Source organism: Cydia amplana, chromosome 9 (genome assembly GCF_948474715.1).
Source record: "Cydia amplana chromosome 9, ilCydAmpl1.1, whole genome shotgun sequence".
NCBI lineage: Eukaryota > Metazoa > Arthropoda > Insecta > Lepidoptera > Tortricidae > Cydia > Cydia amplana.
In genome coordinates, this window is record NC_086077.1 from 4,903,472 (window position 1) to 4,924,023 (window position 20,552).

A 20,552-nucleotide genomic window follows, 5' to 3' on the forward strand; every position below is an offset into this window, starting at 1 on the left:
AGTGTAAACGTTCATTATTATTTACTCGTACGCTCTGCTATTTACTGCCTTCACAAAGAACAGTACTGACCTCAGTACCACACAAGCTCCATGAAACTCAACAGAATTCAGACGCTTCATGAGAAGTGCCTGAAGTGCTCTTCGGAACATCCAATGGAGCAGATTCTTCTTGTAACCTACAACTTCTTCATCCCATGTAAGGTCTGGCTGATACGACCTGTAGATATAATATTAAAATTATTTTGCTGGACAAAATCGAGTATCGTTATAATATTGAAAAATCATCAGTTGCCATTATTTTGTCACTCATGTATGTAGTAACTGGATTAATTATCGAACGCTAGCGCTTGACTAGCTACCTACCAAAAGCATATAGCACCGTGTAGCGCCACTTACCTTGGCTGTGAAACTTACAGCAATAATGTAAATTTTTTTAACAGAAAAAATTGTTCACGAAAAATTCGGTTAGGAGTATGATATTAAACTCAGACAAGAGAGTAAAAGCACTAAGCATTACTCAAAATATAACATACTTTAAAAAATCTGAATCAATGGCCAAGTTCGTCGCCGACTTCGGAGTCTTCAATAAGTTGATGAAGGCTGTTCCCAAGTTCGTAAGGAAGATCACGGCCCAAGGGCACTCTCGGACCGAGGCGGCATGGATCACGTCTTGCGTGCCGAGCAGGAGCGAAGACTCGCTGAGGAGCGCCACATGCCAGTTTGTTTGGGAGTGGACCCAGAGTCTGGAAATTTGTGAAACTGATAGTAAACTAAATAGGAAATATTCCTGTATCTACAGGAATATTTCCTTCATAACAAGAAAAAAAAATCCAAAATTTTCCAGTGAAATTTGAACCTATATACCGTAGAAAAAAGCATACTAAGCACTAATCATCAATATGTAAACAGGCCATAAGGCGCTCGTAAAAGAATTGATTACCTATCTCCAAAGCGGAGTTAAACAGAATTCCGGTTTCTTTGAGAAACTTAATTTAAGCTTAGGAAATGAACGGACTTAAAAAAACACCGTGTATTTTTATTTGCTCATGTTACTCTTAGTTTAATAAGAATTTGCAAACCTGCAATAATGTCTTCCCGGCAAAAAATCCACTTGCACACAATCATATCCCCTCGTTTTAACATACGCCTTTGGTTTAGGCAGTTCCGAGTCCACAAACCAATCGAGGCGCTCCAAAAGGAGATACGCTGGCTCAACATAATCCATAACAGGTGCCCCACAATTAAACATCACTCTTGGATGCATCACGTTTAAGGATATCTTCAAACGACTCTGATCAGGGCTGTCTATCTGAAGATACATCGGACTAGACTTTGGTGCCACGATGTCTAACGCTCGGTTCATGGGAACTTTGGTATTTTTTAACGGTGGTGAGCTCCCGGCTGTCGTAAAGTTAAACAAGGAGGGGAAGAAGATGACTGACATCAGCTTCACTACTTCTGAGATCTACAAAATAAGATTCATTAGGGAAAATGGAAGTATGTCGAAGCAGCTATTTGTAAAGTTTAGCGTGTCTTCAACAAATCCAAAATTTTAAGGGACTACATTAACAAATAAGGAAGTTACGTTCTGTTGTACCTTTAAACCACTCTTCAGCACGGCTACCACGAGTTGGCGTTTGACGTTATCGCACATACCTATACATCAGTGCGAGTGAGATGTACTGCGATCGAATTTATTCGTTCGAGTTTAGCGAGTCACTAACGTAAACGTCAAGTGTCAACTCGTGGTACGGCTACTGCAAAAATTTCATTTTTATATAATAGAGAGCGTTTATTCGTGACAAAAAATAAAAGAAAACAACAAGTAAGTAACACAACAACATAATAACATTTATTTTTGGTACAAGCTTTTATCGCTGACAGTACCTGTTTCCACAGAGGCAACTAATACTCATCGAGACAAATTCTAAAAACCCCAAACAAAATTAGGTTGCTTTGTTTTATCAGAGAGTTCCTAAGGCCAACTCCTGTCTCCATCATTAGATAATCTCGATGGTACCATAATATTGTTTTGTCGGATTTACATATACTGTATGTAAATTTTCAGCTTCATTGGAAGTCGAGAAGTGGGTCAAATTTAACTTGCAAGATTTGACCCGTACAAACATACCTACATAGTGTCATTCTATAGAACTTGCTAACTATGTAAACAATCCGCCATATTGAAATTGTCTCTGAATGATGAATTTACTAGTGACTTTTGTTGACATAGTTAGCAAGTTCTATATAATGACACTTTACATACAATGCAAGTTAAGTAAAAGCTTGTAATAATAAAAAGGCAACTTGTAACTTTAAACTCACATTGTCGAATAAAATCCAGTCTTTTAATTCTTCCTTTTGGGCCGCTGGGGCGGTAGTGATGATCCTAATGCTCTTTTTGTTGTCCTGTAAGTTAGGTATAATGATTTGTAGAATTTGGTAGTTTGAGGTAGGTGTAGTGAGTTTATTTCATAAAGCAATAACAAGTAATATAAACAAAAAATTAAAAACTACATAAATCTACAACAACTACAATTTTAAATTAATAACTGGCTCCAGCTCAGTGCCTTGGGGCAGGGTGCCACCGTGCCAAGAAGGCTGGCGGCATCGGCATTGCCGCGCTGGACGGCAATGCCAATGCGTTGCGCGAGGTAGAAGTCAGCCTTCTTGTCACCCGTTGCCTCCACGAGGCGCTTCGCCAGCTCTGAGAATATGCCGTGGGCGCCAGGTCCCCACAGTTTAGTCTAAGTCATTAATTCAAATAAATAAATAAATTCAATCACTGTTAATGGATGGTTTCGGCCGTAGTAGCTGTATTACTTGCCAATTTAAAATGGTAATGCAGACGTATGTATAAATTTAGATTAACCTAGTAAATATGGTCTTAGTTGTTTTATTTTGACTAACTTGTAGCGGACTGCGATCTTGTGCTTTTCTAAATTCCAAGGTAATCTGTAAGAAAAAAACGATTAGTGAGAAGGAAGAGTAATATGATTAATTGATTAGCTATACCTAATGTAACCTCTTGGCGCCCAATGTACATTACGATATACGAGTAAATTTATACGTGATATTAATAATGAGTAAAAATCGTGAAAGTTTATATCAGTCTTTAGCAAATAAAGTAGCATTTAAAGTATAATGTCTCTTTAAATACGAAATTCAACCGAAATAATACAAACAAATTCTAACTTCTCTAGCTACCTATAATTTTGTATGTTTGCGGCACGAGGATAATCTATCTTTAAATGCGCGTGTCCTGACTGACTTATTAACTGACTGAGTGATTCATCAACGCATAGCCAAAAATACAAAAGCTAGAAAAATTAAATGTACACACCAGGTTACATTTATAATGTGTACTCTTGTACAGAGATAAGAAGCGAATTTGAGAAATTCAACCCCTAAGCTGGTTAAGAAGGGGATTAAAGTTTGTATGGCGATCAAGTTTTATTTTAAGCCACGCACCTTGCACAAGCTACCTACCTTGAAGGCACGAGACCGAAGTCCCCTCTCACAAGATAGCGCGTCGAAATGACTGCACCAATGCAATTAACACTATCGGTGCCGGGCGCCCCGTTCCCAGTACAAAAAGAACACACATACGTGTTATTGGCAGTGAATGTGTTAAACTAGACATAACCAAGGAGTAATTATCTACCGTTTCAGTACTTTGCACGTCCAGCAGATGTGGTGCGTAAGACAATTTCAAGAAGCCAGTCAGCTTGATGAAGCGTGTCTTGGGGAAGGCGTATTCTTCGTACAACCCGTGTCTGCGGGCCCAGTCCACCCACCGGTAGTATTTCCATAAGGCAACGTCTGAAATCAATGTAGGTAGGCAGTTTAAGGGGTCATTTAGGCTGTGCGAGAACTCTCATGCGAGTTTCATTAGATTGCGTTATTTGATCGGTCGGCTGAATTGTTGTAACCTCACCTCACTTGTCTGCAATGTAACTAAAATCGCATGTGAGTTCGCGCGCCGTCTAAATAAGCCCTAAGTTGCTACGTGACTAGTCTTCTTCTAATTCTTTTGTTCAAACCCCGCTCAAAACAAGTCAAAAAATGTACAGTTGGCTATAAAGCCGGTTACCTTTTTTGTGTGAAAAATTGTGTTGTGATCCAAATGAATAATTAAAACTCAAATAAAATTATGTAACTACCTGGCTCTGGAAGAGGTTTCTTCAGCGGCACATCTCTGATGATCGACACATGGAGAGCCATCTCGTGGCCTGGAGAGATCCCCGGCAGGGTGTAAGGCGGCAGCTCTTTAGTGTCTTTGATAGTCAATAGGACCATTGATCGTCGCTGGAAAAAACTTATTGAGTACCTAAGTGTAAGGCCTGAGTGGACGCTCGAGTTTGGCGTGCAGCGGGGCGGGGTGTGCGGCGTGCATGTTAAACAAATGCAAACGCATAGGAGCGGCCTTCTCAAGTCACTTGTGAGCCCGACGCCACGCTGCACGCCCCGCCGAACGCTCCGCTTCGAGTGTCCACTCAGGCCTTACACTAATGCTTGAAATAGCCCATGTAGTCGCGTGTCACAAACACTCACATATATGTCTCTAGCGAATACGTGTACTGAGTGATTACAGGGAAAGTATTTAAAATGGTGATACATCCCATCCAAAGGTGAACTTATCTCATACAGGGTAAGATCGCCTTAGTTGTAATTATTAACTCTGTAACTGTGTTTCATTTTCTATGTACAATGAAGCGTAATAATGTACATAAAGTGTAATTCTATGGAACTTGCTAACTATGTAAATAAACCGCCATATTGAAACTGTCAAAAAATAGAAATTTACCAGTGACTTTTGTTTACGTAATTAGATCCATAGAATGACACTTTATACACATACTACGTGTTTCGTAATTTTTAAGGAAACATAAAACAGTTTGTATCCATCTATCTAATACCTTTAAATTAGCAATTCTATATATATTTCGGGGAACTCGAAAACGTCTCTAACGATTCCGATGAAATTTGCTATATGGGGGGATCGGATACCGGTATTTTTTGTATGGGAACGGAAACGGTATTTTTTCGTTCTTTGCTAATTACTTTATTTCTAATTGAGCAATCTAATAATACGAAGTCGTAACCTAAAAACACAACTGAGTCCTACATTTCGAGTATAAAATAATTCGAAAAATATGGTTATTTCTAAGTTTTTGCAAAAAAACCGGTTCCGATCCCTGTATATGGGGGTTATCGGGGGCAAAAATAAATCTAGCTAGATCTTATCTCAGGGAAAACGCGCATTTTTGAGTTTTTATATATTTTCCGCGAGCAACGCTCGGTCTCCCAGATATTTATACCTTAACAGCGGACGTTTCCTTTGTAGTTTTATCTTTCTTGACCGTTTTGGACTTGGTAGTTAATATTGTGTCGTCGTCTTCTACATCCCAGGTGAATGGCGGAACCTCCGCTGCTAGTTCATTCCATAAATCTTCTAGGCCTGAAAATACTCAGCATTTTAAACATAAACATAATTTATTTAAAAACATATAATTCGTGGTTACATTCATATTTTTTTTTCATATCATTTATTCAGTAATAGTCATACATTTATTCATATAAAACAAAGACTTAAAATAAAAACCGGCCAAGCGCGAGTCGGACTCGCGTTCCAAGGGTTCCGTACATTAAGTCCGACTCACGCTTGACTGCACATTTCTAATAGATTTTCCTGTCATCTATAGGTAAAGAACTATTTTGTGTATTTTGTTCAAAATGTTAGACCCAGTAGTTTCGGAGGTAAGGGGGGGAATGGACATTGTTTGCCTATTTTCTTGAATAACTGCTAAACTATTAATCCTAAAATTATAAAAAAAAATAGTTGAGATTCCTACAATGAGCTCTTTCATTTGATATGTAACACGATATAGTTTGAAAAACTTTATTTTTTAATTTTCTCATTTACCTCCCAAAAATGGCCTCCATATTTAAAATTCATTTATTTACGTTACACCTCCATCTTTGGGTCACAAACTTACATATGTGTGCCTTTCAACTTAATTGGTCCAGTAGTTTCGGAGAAAATAGGCTGTGACAGACGGACGGACAGACAGACGAGTGATCCTATTAGGGTTCCGTTTTTTCCTTTTGAGGTACGGAACCCTAAAAATAGGGATGGTTGGTTCACCTTGGCTAGGCCGCCAGGCTGACTAGAGAAGAAAAGCAAAAATGTATCGGAATGACAAGTTATGAAAAGTCACGTGACTATCTCCATGAATAATATTTTAACGATTGTCCTCTTCACTCAGCGGAGTCTAAGTAATAGTCCCGTTTTAACCCTTTGGATGCGGAACCCTAAAAAGAATCACAAGAGCACTTACCAGTAGGTCGACTATTTAGTTCCATAGCTCCAGTTAAACAATGTATAATTTTAAATTCCAGCATATATTCATCTTCGATAATGTTAGAATCTTCATCAGAGCTCATGTCTGGAGCTGCAAGCTTCAATAGCGCCTAAACATTTTTAAATAGCAATTAATCATTTGCGAAAGTATTTGTTTGCTATTACATTCTGCCAGGCGTCTGTTATTTGCAACAACTCAACGAGTCACAACTTACAAGACGAGTTTTAATGGATACATAGCAGAATGTCCAAGTCGCAAAATGTGCAGGCTACGTAAAATGAGCAAATCGCAAAATGTGCAAATCTCATAATGAGAAGATCGCAAAATGTGCAGATCTCATAATGAGCAGATCGCAAAATGTGCAGATCTCATAATGAGCAGATCGCAAAATGTGCATATCTCATAATGAGCAGATCGCAAAATGTGCAAGCAGATCGCATAATGAGCAGGTCGCAAAATGTGTAGATTTTGAAATATAACTCAGATTCTACAGGTCCAAAAAGCGTAATCGTTGCCTTCTGGCTTCCGTTGATTACTGAATGTTAAAATATTTTGAAACAAACCTGGTATATTTTTTAGTATTTTGATACCTTATCGTGACCTTGTTATATGAGCAAATAATTTATGAGGCAGGGCTTAGAAATATGCCTGTTGGACTTTGTACCATGCAGTTAAACTAGGGACGACACACAAAGCAAACGACATTACGATATGTACCTTTCGCGACCTGCACTTTTTACGATTTGCACATTTGGCGACCTGCGCTTTTTATGATTTACACATTATGCGACTTGCACTTTTTACGATTTGCACATTTTGCGACCTGCAATTTGTACGATTTGCACATTTCGCGACCTGCTCGTTTTACGATCTGCACGTTTTACTACCTGCACCATCTGCGATTTGCACTAGTGCTCATTTTGCGACTTGCACATTATGCTATGTATCCGTTTTAATTTGTTTTTATTTTTTTAGACGATTGATACCTGAATCTAAAAAAGGTAAACAGTTAAGATTTTTTTTTCAAATATTTCAGTGAAAAATAATGTACCAGATGTACCTAATGTACATGATATATTTTAACACTAGCTTTTCCGAGAAGGAAAACATCGTGAGGAAACCTGCATACATCTGCAAAGAAATTTAAAAGGTGTATGTGAAGTCCCCAATCCGCATTGGGCTAGCGTGGAGACTATAGCCCGAGCCCTCTCGCGCATGAGAGGAGGCCTGTGCCCAGCAGTGGGACGTATAAAGGCTGAATTATGATTATTATTTGTGATTAAGTACATGAAAGTTTCGAAGCGACCAATCTCAATTAGGAGCAAAGTTCGTATAAATGTAAATTTAAGACCCAATCTTAAAGTTGTCAACTCCGCTATTGCAGCGGAATATTAAGAGGAAAGGGGACGACCGTTTCTCCATACAAACGTAGTCCCCATTTTCCTCTCTGGGTATTGACATTATGGAAAATATTTTTACATAATATTATGTGCGTTTTAGCGATAAGACCGCCTTGTTTAGCTATGCTTGTGTTTCTGTTTTCTTTTGTATTGTTTTATTTTATTGAGGTGTGCCATAAAGAGTATTTGTATTTGTATTGTATTGTATATTAACCATAGCTATGCCCCTACGTTTTGTCTTTTTCATTTTTTGATTATTGTAAAAATTAGGAGCGAAAAACAGATTTCACAATTTTTAAATGCTCCTACCTCTTAAAATAATTAAAAATTTGGAAAAAATCAAACGCAGGGACATGGCTGTTGTCGATGAATATATGTACAACCAATTGTATCAAAATATTTTCAATAATGTTTATATCCAGAGAGGAAAATGGGGACTACGTTTGTATGAAAAGGCGATTTCGTGCGGCTCCTCCACTTCGTCTTAACCTCTAGCCGCCCAGAGACCTATAAAAAGGTCTCCTGTTCCATTCTAATTTGAACTTTGTGTTGACAAAATAAAATCTCATTTTGCTTGGCAAGGTTTGACGTTTGGGCGGCTAGAGGTTAATACTGTTTATTACTAAGTTGTCAGCGACGTTATTTAGTAATGACTCGGGATCTTTTGTAATAGAGAGTGGCCCATCGGAATTTACAATTGGATAATGTTGTTTCTAGTGATGTACAGTCGCCATCAAATATATCGAAGCGGCCAAGGCGCTCACAAATATCTGAACACCCCTTTATTGTCAAGGCGTTAGAGTGCGTGTCCAGATATTTTGACCACCTTGGCCGCAGATATTATATCTGAGGCCAATGTACCTGCCATCTTTTATTACTGTTTTTAGGGTTCCGTAGCCAAATGGCAAAAAACGGAACCCTTATAGATTCGTCATGTCTGTCTGTCTGTCCGTCTGTCCGTCTGTCTGTCCGTCCGTATGTCACAGCCACTTTTCTCCGAAACTATAAGAACTATACTGTTGAAACTTGGTAAGTAGATGTATTCTGTGAACCGCATTAAGATTTTCACACAAAAATAGAAAAAAAACAATAAATTTTTGGGGTTCCCCATACTTAGAACTGAAACTCAAAATTTTTTTTTTCATCAAACCCATACGTGTGGGGTATCTATGGATAGGTCTTCAAAAATGATATTGAGGTTTCTAATATCATTTTTTTCTAAACTGAATAGTTTGCGCGAGAGACACTTCCAAAGTGGTAAAATGTGTGTCCCCCCCCCTGTAACTTCTAAAATAAGAGAATGATAAAATTAAAAAAAATATATGATGTATATTACCATGTAAACTTCCACCGAAAATTGGTTTGAACGAGATCTAGTAAGTAGTTTTTTTTTTTATACGCCATAAATCGCCTAAATACGGAACCCTTCATGGGCGAGTCCGACTCGCACTTGGCCGCTTTTTAGTACAATTTTATACCACATCGGTGGAAAACAAGCGTACCATCAGGCGGCCCCCTGATGGTAAGCAGTCACCGTAGCCTATGGACGCCTGCAACTCCAGACGTGTTAAATGCGCGTTGCCGACCTTTTTAAAAACCTGTACACTCCTTTTTTGAAGACTCCTTGTTTTCCTTTTTTACTTATTTATGTATTGGTAAATATGTACTACAGAATCTACAGAGATGTCAAGTTACGAAAAGTTAAAAATATGAAATCCAAATTAAATACTTAGGTATATAAATATTATGAACATAAACCTTTATTAATATTGCCTATATATTCCGGTACTGCCGTGAAAGGGGCAGGAAACCAATAGTATTCTAATTTACTTAATTGATACGCTTAGGATGACCCTTATATTAAAATGAATTGGCCCCATTGCTGTTTAAGGATACTCGTACCAAGCAATGGTGAAATAACAATACAATTAGGTTTAGGGTAACAAAGTAAAATTTAGCTTTTATATCTCAACAAAAGTAGATTAAATATTATTTGATATTATTAATGTGTTATAATTGTATTAATCCAACGAATTTACAATAAAAATAAACCTAAAATAAAAAAACTAATACCTACAAAACTAAAAATCTATATCTAAAGAGGCCCCTGGGGCTTAGTGCCAAAGATACTGGCAGCATTTCCTCGCTGAATCGCAACGCATATATGTTGAGAGAGGAAGCTACCATCTTTTGTTCCCAGTGACCTCAACCAGCCGTTTGGCTAAATCCGAAAAAAAAAGCTGTGAGCTCCCCACGGACCGAGGGTCTCGACAGGAGGAAGGGGAAAACGGTATCCTCAACTGCAACCGTCTCTAACTTACTTGTCGTGTCGATTTTGATTTAGTGTCTCTCTAACTCACCTTACAAAGAAGTAGAGGCCACAGGTGCACCAATGGAGACGTGACCGAAGCCACCGGCGCCTGCTGCCGTCCTAGTGCTGGCTTGGTGGGCCCAGGGCTCAGCAGTGGAGAGAAGGGGAGTAGGGGAGCCCCTGTTGCGTCGACTGGCACCTGGTCGCTGACCCACACGCAGCGCCACGCGCCCAGGTAGTATAGCCGTACCAGGTAGCAACCTGAGTTAATCAATAGTATTATATGCAGGATTGTGCTTTCGTCCTTTTTGATGCTGACAATAGGGAATATTACGCGAAACTCTGTGTAGGGGACGCCACTACCACAATCTGTCACAACCTAAGGGTCTACCGCAAACGAGAGAGTTGAAATTTTGATTTAAAACCTCTCTATCGCTCTTGCATATTCGAGTGATAAAGTGGCAAATAGCTGAGTTTTGATTTTCGCGTTTGCTGTTAGGCACTTTGTAAACAAACCGCCTTGATGTATCAATGTCACATTTTATTTTCTGTGAAAGCTTGTCAAAAAACAATTTAAGGCACAGTATGTATAAGTTACTCTATGGTTTACGATGGCACACTGGCACCAGACAGACGTGGCGACAGAACATTGCAGTACCTAATACCCCCTATTCACTCGCCTCTGATCTGGTCTCATCTGATGTTTTTTCGATACAATTCTTGCCGACCCTTTTATGCTTAAAACCTCCAGAATACATTGTAGGTACTCTGCATACTACGATAATTTTACCCCGTCCTATGGAGCGCCTGACGTGAATTTGGGACCATGTTTAAACAATGGCGTCTTGTAACAAAAAAGTAACATTTCTCACTATTTCGTGTTCCAAACTACATATACGAGTAAGTAATGTTGCTTTAAGATTTCACAATGTACCATTTTTAGACAGTAGAGGGCGATGCTGCGCGCCACCTCCCGGCTTCGTGCCTGGAGAATATATGTGGTACCGTGGTCGCCAGCCTTCTGGTAACACGAAGGAGAAGTTCTCCCACTGATGTTCCACCTGCAAGAGTTATGAATTAAAGAGTGCTTGTTGGAAAGATGGGGGAAATTGAATAAATGTAGGAGCTATGGTATTATACGTTTAGATAGCCGTTCGTAGCTTCTGGTCTCAGTTAGTTAGTTAGTGCGTCTGGGCATCTTCCGCAATTCGACAACTATTGTGGCTATTTTGCGTGAAACGAGGCGCTCAGGACGATTTCGACATTTTCCTAAACTTGGCACTTTCCTATCTTGTCTCTTTTTTAACTTGCCATTTTCTTACCTGGTCTCTTTCCCAAACTTGTCTCTATCTTAACTGGTCTACCCTCTGGACGACACGCTATTTTCAAAAATTGACGCTTTCCTAACTCGTCTCTTATTTAACTCGCCATTTTCTGATTTTATCTAAGGTATCGCATTGGAGCGAAAAAACTAGCAACTAAACAAAAAATACGAGTACCTATACTTAATGCACCTGTAACTGAACACGAATGCATAAAGTTTGCTGTGCCTAAACTACATGCACCTGAGGACCAAAACTAGTTTTTTTTTATTTTTTCAAGTTGGTCCAAGTGCGCCAAGATTTGGCATGGCGGGAGATAGAGGCCTCTAGATTCCTATGAAAAAAAAAATTTTTTTTTGGGAAAAAGCCAAGATGGCGGAAATAATGGCCATTAATTTTTATTTTGTATGGCAACTTTTAAATGGTGCGAGATGGGTGGGGGGGTGCTCGGCCAAATGTCAAGAAGGCCTCGAGAGAAATGGGACTGCATTTAAAAAAATTCAAAATGGCCGACTTTTTTTTTCAAGTTAGGTTAGGTTAGGTTAGTCAAATTTCCAATCGGCGGAGGGCCGAAGGCCCGGAGCTTCACCCCGACTCCCAAGCGGGCAACCCCAAGTAATTTAAAGCGAGGCCGAAGGCCGAGCTGCGTGAAGGCAGTTCTCCCAAGCGTTCTACCAAGACAACTGTCTTAATAACGAGCCGGCGGGCCGAAGGCCCGGCGGCGAAGCGTCGAGGCACGCGAAGGCCGAAGGCCGAGCTCCGCGTAAGGCCGAAGGCCCGAAGCGTCACCCGAGAGGGGGAAGTTGGAGCATAAACAAGACCCAATAGTAAAAGTGTCTTAGACAAGCGAAATAGCGGGCCGTATGCCGAAGGCTGTAGGCCCGACGTGAGCTTATCAAGACACTTTTACTATTGGGTCGTGTTTAAGCCCCAACTTCCCGCTTATGCTTCCAAGCAAAACCAACCCTCCCAAGCGAAGCGGTGGGCAAAGTGGCCAAGTTTGTTTAACCGCTCGTGCTAATATTGATACCCGAGCAAGCGAAAGATTCTAAAATTGAACTACGAGCGTAGCGATTGGTTCAAGAAGTGGAATCTTGAGCGTTGCGAGGGTGTCAAGGCACGAGGGTTAAATAAACTTGGCCACTGAAGTGCCAACTTTGCTGTTGGTGTGGTGAAAAGATTATTGTAGGGCTAAAACAGCCAAGTTATAAATGAGGCGAGTTAGGAAGGGGACATGTTTAAGAAAGAGACCAAGTAAGAAAATGGCAAATCAAAAAAGAGACGAGTTAGGAAAGAGACAAGTTTGGGAAAGAGACCAGGTAAGAAAATGGCAAGTTAAAAAGAGACGAGTTAGGAAAAAGACAAGTTTGGGAAAGAGACATGATGGTCGTTCTTGTCTACGTGACAGCGTGATAAAACGGTGTCCGTCACTTTCTTTCCCACGGTGTTAAACAGTGACAGTTATTTTATCACGTGGATAAAGATGGATAAAGCTATCCATAATAGGCTGGCAGGTAAGAAAATGGCAAGTTAAAAAAGAGACAAGATAGGAAAGTGCCAAGTTTAGGAAAATGTCGAAGTCGTCCTGACCGAAACGAGGTAGCATTACTCTAACCACCCCAGCTCCTCCATGAAGCCTAGTAATGTTTTCAGGTTGCTAACTGCCTCTTTTAGTGTGCTCGGAGTCCCTAGGTATTTGCTCCTGTATGCTTCTACCTGTTTGCAGTCTAGGAAAATGTGTTTTGTTGTTTCCTCTTCTTCCATGCACGCTCTGCACATGGGGCTGTCTATTTTACTCATATTGTGTAGTGTTAATCCTACTATTTTACGTAGTTGATGGTGTCTCATAGGTGTTTTCAATAGTATTTTGGGGAGCTTGTAGTTCAGTTCCGGTAAAATATCCTTGTTCTGCCTGCGTGAGTCCATTTCATTCCAGTAGTTTCTGGTCCTATGTATTTAATAATTTTACTAATATTCACCATAAAGCTGGGTTTTTGGATCTGGAGTATAGAATGTTATTATATTATAATACCTACCTATACATTGAGCGTTTCTAAATTGCTCCTTTTTGCTCTTTTACGACGCCTTACAATAAACCTAGTTTGCTAAAACTCGCTACGTTTTGCTTTAACTTTTCACCTACCTTCATTTATCATGAGATATTATAATTTCCAGAGATAAACTCCCTTAATGGACATCATTTTCATAGATGAGCGAGTTAAATTATGCAAATATCAAAGCCTCAGATTGCCTACTCTCTCCGTCTTAAAGTGCCATTTCTATTATTAATACTTCATAGTTATTTGAGGGCGTTTATAGTTGGCACTTAGACTAATGAAACATTTTCATTACCTACCTAAGTCTTAATCAGAAATAGTATAGCGATTTAAAGCGAGGACTTTTATTTTGCTTTTACTTCTTATATTTCTGTGCCTTGGGAAATGGTTTGAATCTTTAGTTGCGTTATCACCAGAGATTTGCGAGGATGCGTAGCGAATTCTATTGGTTCAAAGCACATCCCTCGCTACGCATCCTCGCATATATATCTATGGTGGAAACGTCGCCCAATGTTCCCGGCTCTTTAAACGTTTAACTCCACTAAGTCTATTTGAAGACGTGGTCAGAGATGAAATCATTATCATTACCTGAGGAATCAAAAAGTATGGAATGTATGAACATTCTATACTTTTTGATTCCTCAGGTGCTCAGGTACTTACATGAGTAAGTACCAAGTTTTTATCCCATCGCTTTCTCGTAACGTGATGGTTGACCAAAAGCCTTCGCCATCGAATCGCTTTGTGTCTTTCTATCGCTCTTCCATATTAGTGTGGCAGTTACGTTTATTGTGGCGTTTCAGTCGCTACGTAGTGTTACCGATTGGCATGTTGGCTACGAGGCTAGCTGTGATTTACTTATCTCAGAAAGTCTTACGATTTTCTGACGCACACTTACAATACAAGTATACGTTGAGGAGTCTGTTTCTCTCACTCTTGTGTGTAATATATTTTACGATCTACGTTGTATTGATATGATAATTATTATGGCGACATAGTACATTATTAATAACCCCCTTTCGTATGATAAAGCTTACTGTTGCTATGTCCGCTCGCTCCAAAATGAAGCAAGCTGAGAGCACCCGCCTGCAGAATGCAGACCGTTGCAGCACTTGCGTATGGCTGAGCTGCATGTCTATTATAGACATCTTGTCCGACCCCTCTTCCTGAGAAATAATTATTTATATCAGTACTAGCGACCCGCCCCGGCTTCGCACGGGTTAACAAATTATACATAAACGTTCCTCTTGAATCACTATCTATTAAAAAAAATCGCATCAAAATCCGTTGCGTAGTTTTAAAGATCTAAGCATACATACAGATAGACAGGGAAGCGGTATTTGTTTTATACTATGTAGTGATTGTCTGCGTGTTCTTTTCACTACATTGTTTACTCTTAAGCCTAGGAGGATTTCTCCACATCTTCTCATTGCGGTACACCGGCTCAGAGCCGGCTCTTCACCTCTGCCTTATGGCACGGACGAGCTTACTAAGGTATATCATCAATGAATACCCAAATACAACAGCATAGAATAGAATATAATTTATTCGGAAGCACAAACAAACGAGACAATACATAATATAAAAGAAAACACAAAATAAGATTAAAGTGCCACCAAATGGCCACATCTCAGCATGTTGCTGGTGGCTTCCAGCGCTGGTCTTCCGATGAGACCATCAAGTGAAGAATCACGGAAATACAAGTCTCCGCTTCATCCTACTGACTCAGAGCCAACTGTTCAGCTCTGACCTATCCATGGTGGCCTGTGACGAACTGTGGCAGCATACCCATGCTTGCCGACTGCTTAATCATATATCAAAGACCATCGTCTTCGCTTCCAAACTTAGAGCCAGTATTAGCTGCCTCCCATGGAGGTAGTATAATACTGCCTCACGGACCGAGACAGAGGCTTTCTCATACCCCACACGTGTCTGACTCATCCATAGACTAGGAATCCTCTAGACTGAGTTTAGAGCAATTATTTCATGAAACCGGTGCTGCCAACAATACGGGGGTGCGGGGGGACGAGGTGAGCGAATCCCGTGCCGTGATTGGTCCGTTCAAAGACCCGGACCAATCACGGCACGGGATTGACTCGAAGATGGAGTAAAACTACCGTATAAGTGGCAGAGGGGGTAGCGTTACAATGCTCGGTCTAGAGGATTCCTAGTCTATGGACTCATCATACCTCATAAACGACAGTTTGCGCCTCTTCCCACCGGATTAAAGCAAGTTCCTCAGCTCTGACCCATCCGTGGAGGTACTGCCTCACGGATCTTGGTAATGGCTGTGTCTGCTCGTCTACCCACACGTGGTCTGGTGACAGTTTCACCACTATCTTGTTGGCAATCACCGTCCTTAATGTGGCCGGACTCTAGAAGGGTGTAAAAGTATTTTACATTTACAGAATGGACTAATAATACGTTGACAATATTTTTTTTGGGACCATCTGTCGTTTTTAGGGTTCCGTACCCAAAGGGTAAAAACGGGACCCTATTACTAAGACTTCGCTGTCCGTCCGTCCGTCCGCCCGTCCGTCCGTCCGTCTGTCACCAGGCTGTATCTCATGAACCGCGATAGCTAGACAGTTGAAATTTTCACAAATGATGTATCTCTGTTGCCGCTATAACAGCAAATACTAAAAATAAAATAAAATAAATATTTAAGGGGGGCTCCAATACAACAAACACGATTTTATTCCTCTATTTTTTGTTGATGTTGCGGAACCCTCCGTGCGCGAGTCCGACTCGCACTTGGCCGGTTTTTCTGATTGCTTTTTTTGTAACCATCGAGTGCCTACGAGTATGTGACTAAAAACAATAATATCACTGGTAAATAATGCGTAATGGCACTAAGTCCGCCTTTTGTACAGTAAGGTTTTCTTTTGCGCAATAAAAGTTAAATAAATAAACAGCCAGTATTAAGAGTTAAAGTTGGCTATTTTCAACAGCACTGAAAACGCCTTGTGTTAAATTATAGGAACACTTAGCGCCACTTGCACCATCCCATTAACCCGGGGTTAAGCGGTTAAACCGTTAACCCAGTGTCAAATTGTACTGGTAACCATGGTAACTCCAGGTTTAACCGGTTAACCCCGGGTTTGTGGGTTAGTGCAAGTGCCGCTTAGCGTCATGAATAAGTGTCATAATAACATTAATAACCTCGTAAGTCCCCGCGTACTTGTATGGCAGCGGCTTTTTTCGTCTGACACTTAATGCGAAATACGGAATAGTCACTTGATACTTTACTTTTTTACTTGGTAAGGTCAATGTGGCTAATTCCGTCATAGGGACTATTCCGTCCACGAGCGTATATTTCTTTGAAATTCAATCGTTGAAAAAAAAAATCATATGCTTTTGATTGCAAAGCAAAGCAATCAAAAGCAATCGCTGCTTTGTCGATGAAATTATCAATTTTGTTCGTTGTTCGAGAAAACGCTAGGAATAGTCCCTATGACGGAATTAGCCACATTGACCTTACTTAACTTTTTTAGGGTTCCGTACCCAAAGGGTAAAAACGGGACCCTATTACTAACACTCCGCTGTCCGTCCGTCCGTCCGTCCGTCCGTCTGTCACCAGGCTGTATCTCACGAACCGTGATAGCTAGACAGTTGAAATTTTCACAGATGATGTATTTCTGTTGCCGCTATAACAACAAATACTAAAAACAGAATAAAATAAAGATTTAAATGGGGCTCCCATACAACAAACGTGATTTTTGACCGAAGTTAAGCAACGTCGGGCGGGGCGGGGTTTTGCTCTATTTTTTGTTGATGGTGCGGAACCCTCCGTGCGCGAGTCCGACTCGCACTTGGCCGGTTTTTTTACTCACCATTCCCCAAGTGTCAATGGAAAGTTCATTGTCCCTGAACTCCCTGAAAGGGCACTCTGTAGGATCCACCTCTACATTCGGGATTAAAGCACTTTTCGCGGGATCCGGCTTTTTTTCAGGCATTTTGTATTGAACAACTTATTTCATTACACTTTATACTTAGCGCAAATTAAATTGCCTATTAATATGGTAATAATATAGCGAATAATTCAGTCTAGGCCTTATTTTAAGGCCTAGACTGAATTATTCGCTATATTATTACCTATATTAGCCATTTAATACCCATATTTGAATAAAAACTGAATATATTAATCATGTCATGTGACATTAATGACATAAAGCCATTGTGGTTTGTTAAGTTGCCAGTCATTAAGGCATTTTTGCCTAAAGTCTATAAAGGTCGGTATTAGTAATAATAATACTAGCTTATTCTGGCGACTGTCTGCGTACTCGTAATAATATGTAGGTACCTACTAGTGACCCGCCCGGGCTTCACAAAATATATGTCGCAGGGAAATGATCAAAACAGAGATTTGAACAAATCTCTAAGGGATATGATCAAATCACGCAGGATGTTAAAATGGCGAATCCATATCATCATTTCCCTAGAAAAATTCAGTCATTTGACCAAATCACTGACTCTGTTTAGTGAAAAGACAAAATCGGCCAATAAACGCGAAACGCTTTTTCATTTCACTAGATTTGTTTAGGAATTTGACAAAATCCCTAACCACGACAGTAAGTTGACGAAACGAACTTAAAAAGTCAACTAGTTTTATCATTTCGCTAAACAGGTTTAGTGAAATGATAAAGTCTCAACTGGAAGATGGTATATATGGTGATTTGATTAAATCTCTGAAAGGTTTAGTGAAATGACGAAAGCAAGTACAGAATACAACAGTTTACTCTACAGTTAAGCGATTTGATCAAATCTCTGATTATTAAGTGAAAATTTTTGAAATTATGATGCCGACAGATGTACCGATTTGGTACAGATAATTTTTAATACCTATTTAAAACAATCCCCGGTACATTACTTCCACCTAATGGACCTCTGTCTACCTTAGGGACGTCGACCAACACGCTTGATTTGATTAGCAACTCTTTAAATTTGTGCAGAGAAGTCTCTTTTATTTTTTCAGCCGATATTTTCAAAAATTTTCACTTAATCTAGAGATTTGATCAAATCGCTTAACTGTAGAGTAAACTGTTATATTCTGTACTTGCTTTCGTCATTTCACTAAACCGTTCAGAGATTTAATCAAATCACCATATACCATCTTCCAGTTGAGACTTTATCATTTCACTAAACCTGTTTAGCGAAATGATAATACTAGTTGACTTTTTAAGTTCGTTTCGTCAACTTACTGTCGTGGTTAGGGATTTTGTCAAATTCCTAAACAAATCTAGTGAAATGAAAAAGCGTTTCGCGTTTATTGGCCGATTTTGTCTTTTCACTAAACAGAGTCAGTGATTTGGTCAAATGACTGAATTTTTCTAGGGAAATGATGATATGGATTCGCCATTTTAACATCCTGCGTGATTTGATCATATCCCTTAGAGATTTGTTCAAATCTCTGTTTTGATCATTTCCCTGCGACATATACACCTACACTTTCCTCAAGAATCACTCTACTGATAGGTGAAAACAACGTGAAAATCCGTTCAGTAGTTTTTGACATACACAGAGACAGACAGACGCGGCGGGGCACTTTGTTTTAAAATAAGGTCTATAGTAATAGTGATGATTTCTTACTATGTTCAATTAGTCAGAATACAATAAGAGGCTGCTGCGTTATACCGCATCTTATTATTGATGATGATGATGATGATCCTTCTGACGGATTTCGGTTATGGTGACCACTTCGACTCCTAGTTTGGTCGCGCTCGTGCGCCCGGATGGCTGACGTAGCCGATCTTTGAGGTGAACCCCGAGCACATTGAGAGCACGTGAGGACACCAGCCACGTAGTGGTACAAAACATACTTGAAGATAACTTTTATTTGAAAGTAAGCTCAGGAGCGCAAAGTGCACTTGAGAAAGTGCAGTATTTACTTTCTCGAAATACCTACTGTCACAGCTTCTCTAACTGGGAATATACACCTTTGTTTTATAAGGTGTTGATATGATGTTGGTTAGTGTAATCGGTAATTACAACATAAACCATGACGATATCGTCACTTCACAGTTATGTCAACTATAAAGCGACCGACCTCCCACTTTCTTTCAATAGGCACAGTAGTTTAACATTCCATATCACATCCTACTTGTAAATCTTACCACCTACATCACGTTTGACAGCCTGACATTTTAACATTAATTAGTTTAATTACGTACTATAGGTACAACTTGTCTACACCATCACTCCATTAAGCTTTAGATCTCTACGACCTAGACTTGAAGAAAGGTCTTAAGTATCTTTGACTTGGATAACCAAAATCACCTTAAATTTAGCATCTCCTATTAATCTTTTAGTGGAAGATCTCAAGTTGTATTAATTTGTGTAGAAGATACGTCATTTTTAAAAGCAGGTTTATAATTAGCTGGTTAAGTGCGAATTATCGCATAAATGTCGAAAGTGAAAGTCACATGTCGTTGTCGCTCCAAAATCGGACAAGTGGCGACTATCGCATAATGAAATGGCGCTATAAAATGCCAGCTCATAATGCGTAATGGTACAGTCAAAATTATGTCTCTTATTTTATCTCTTTTATGTTTAGTTATAATCGATATACGAATTTGCGTTTTTTGGAAGGGTTTCCACGGAAGACCAGCGTCAAGGTATTTATAAGATACCTTGACACCAAGCTGAGTGGAAGCATTTACAGTGACGTTGTAAACCGTTTTTGTGACATGTTTTCTTTGTAAAATTTTGTTGTACAGGCGTCCTGAATACATTTTATTCTATTCTATTCTATAATTAATAGTAGGGAATGAAAAACCACGCGCCCGAAGTATCTGCCACCCTATTATACTTTTCAAAATAGAAATATATCTCTACGGTTCCCGTTCGAAAGTACGAGTATCTTTCATGGTTTAATTATTATTCTTATAGATACATTTACTATTTTGGTTATTGTTTTTAGAGATGCTGACTGTACAATACTGCGTCATAGGTATGGAGGTATTGAAGAAGATTATAGGATACCAACTGTGACACCAGTGGATCAATAGGATAGATGACAAGTTTTTATTAATGGTATCAGCAATACCCAAGTTTGCAATACAACATTTTTCATCGCACAAAAAAAATATGTTGTATTGCAA

General features: G+C 39.6%; 1 protein-coding gene across 1 annotated transcript in view; it reads right to left on the reverse strand.

The window, feature by feature from the left end:
• LOC134650812 (uncharacterized) overlaps window positions 1–17,408 on the reverse strand; it is a 34,248-nt gene extending 16,840 nt beyond the window's left edge. Inside the window, exons 1-15 of the mRNA XM_063505746.1 lie at window positions 17,286–17,408; window positions 15,642–15,827; window positions 14,490–14,618; window positions 11,011–11,137; window positions 10,126–10,337; window positions 6,342–6,474; window positions 5,322–5,461; window positions 4,164–4,308; window positions 3,665–3,822; window positions 2,911–2,955; window positions 2,571–2,747; window positions 2,326–2,409; window positions 1,080–1,465; window positions 534–743; window positions 71–217 (exon numbers count right to left, since the gene is read on the reverse strand). Coding sequence (XP_063361816.1) covers window positions 71–217; window positions 534–743; window positions 1,080–1,465; window positions 2,326–2,409; window positions 2,571–2,747; window positions 2,911–2,955; window positions 3,665–3,822; window positions 4,164–4,308; window positions 5,322–5,461; window positions 6,342–6,474; window positions 10,126–10,337; window positions 11,011–11,137; window positions 14,490–14,618; window positions 15,642–15,827; window positions 17,286–17,408 — 2,402 coding nt within the window. The remainder of the gene's footprint in view (window positions 1–70; window positions 218–533; window positions 744–1,079; window positions 1,466–2,325; window positions 2,410–2,570; window positions 2,748–2,910; window positions 2,956–3,664; window positions 3,823–4,163; window positions 4,309–5,321; window positions 5,462–6,341; window positions 6,475–10,125; window positions 10,338–11,010; window positions 11,138–14,489; window positions 14,619–15,641; window positions 15,828–17,285) is intronic.
• Window positions 17,409–20,552: the final 3,144 nt, after the last annotated feature.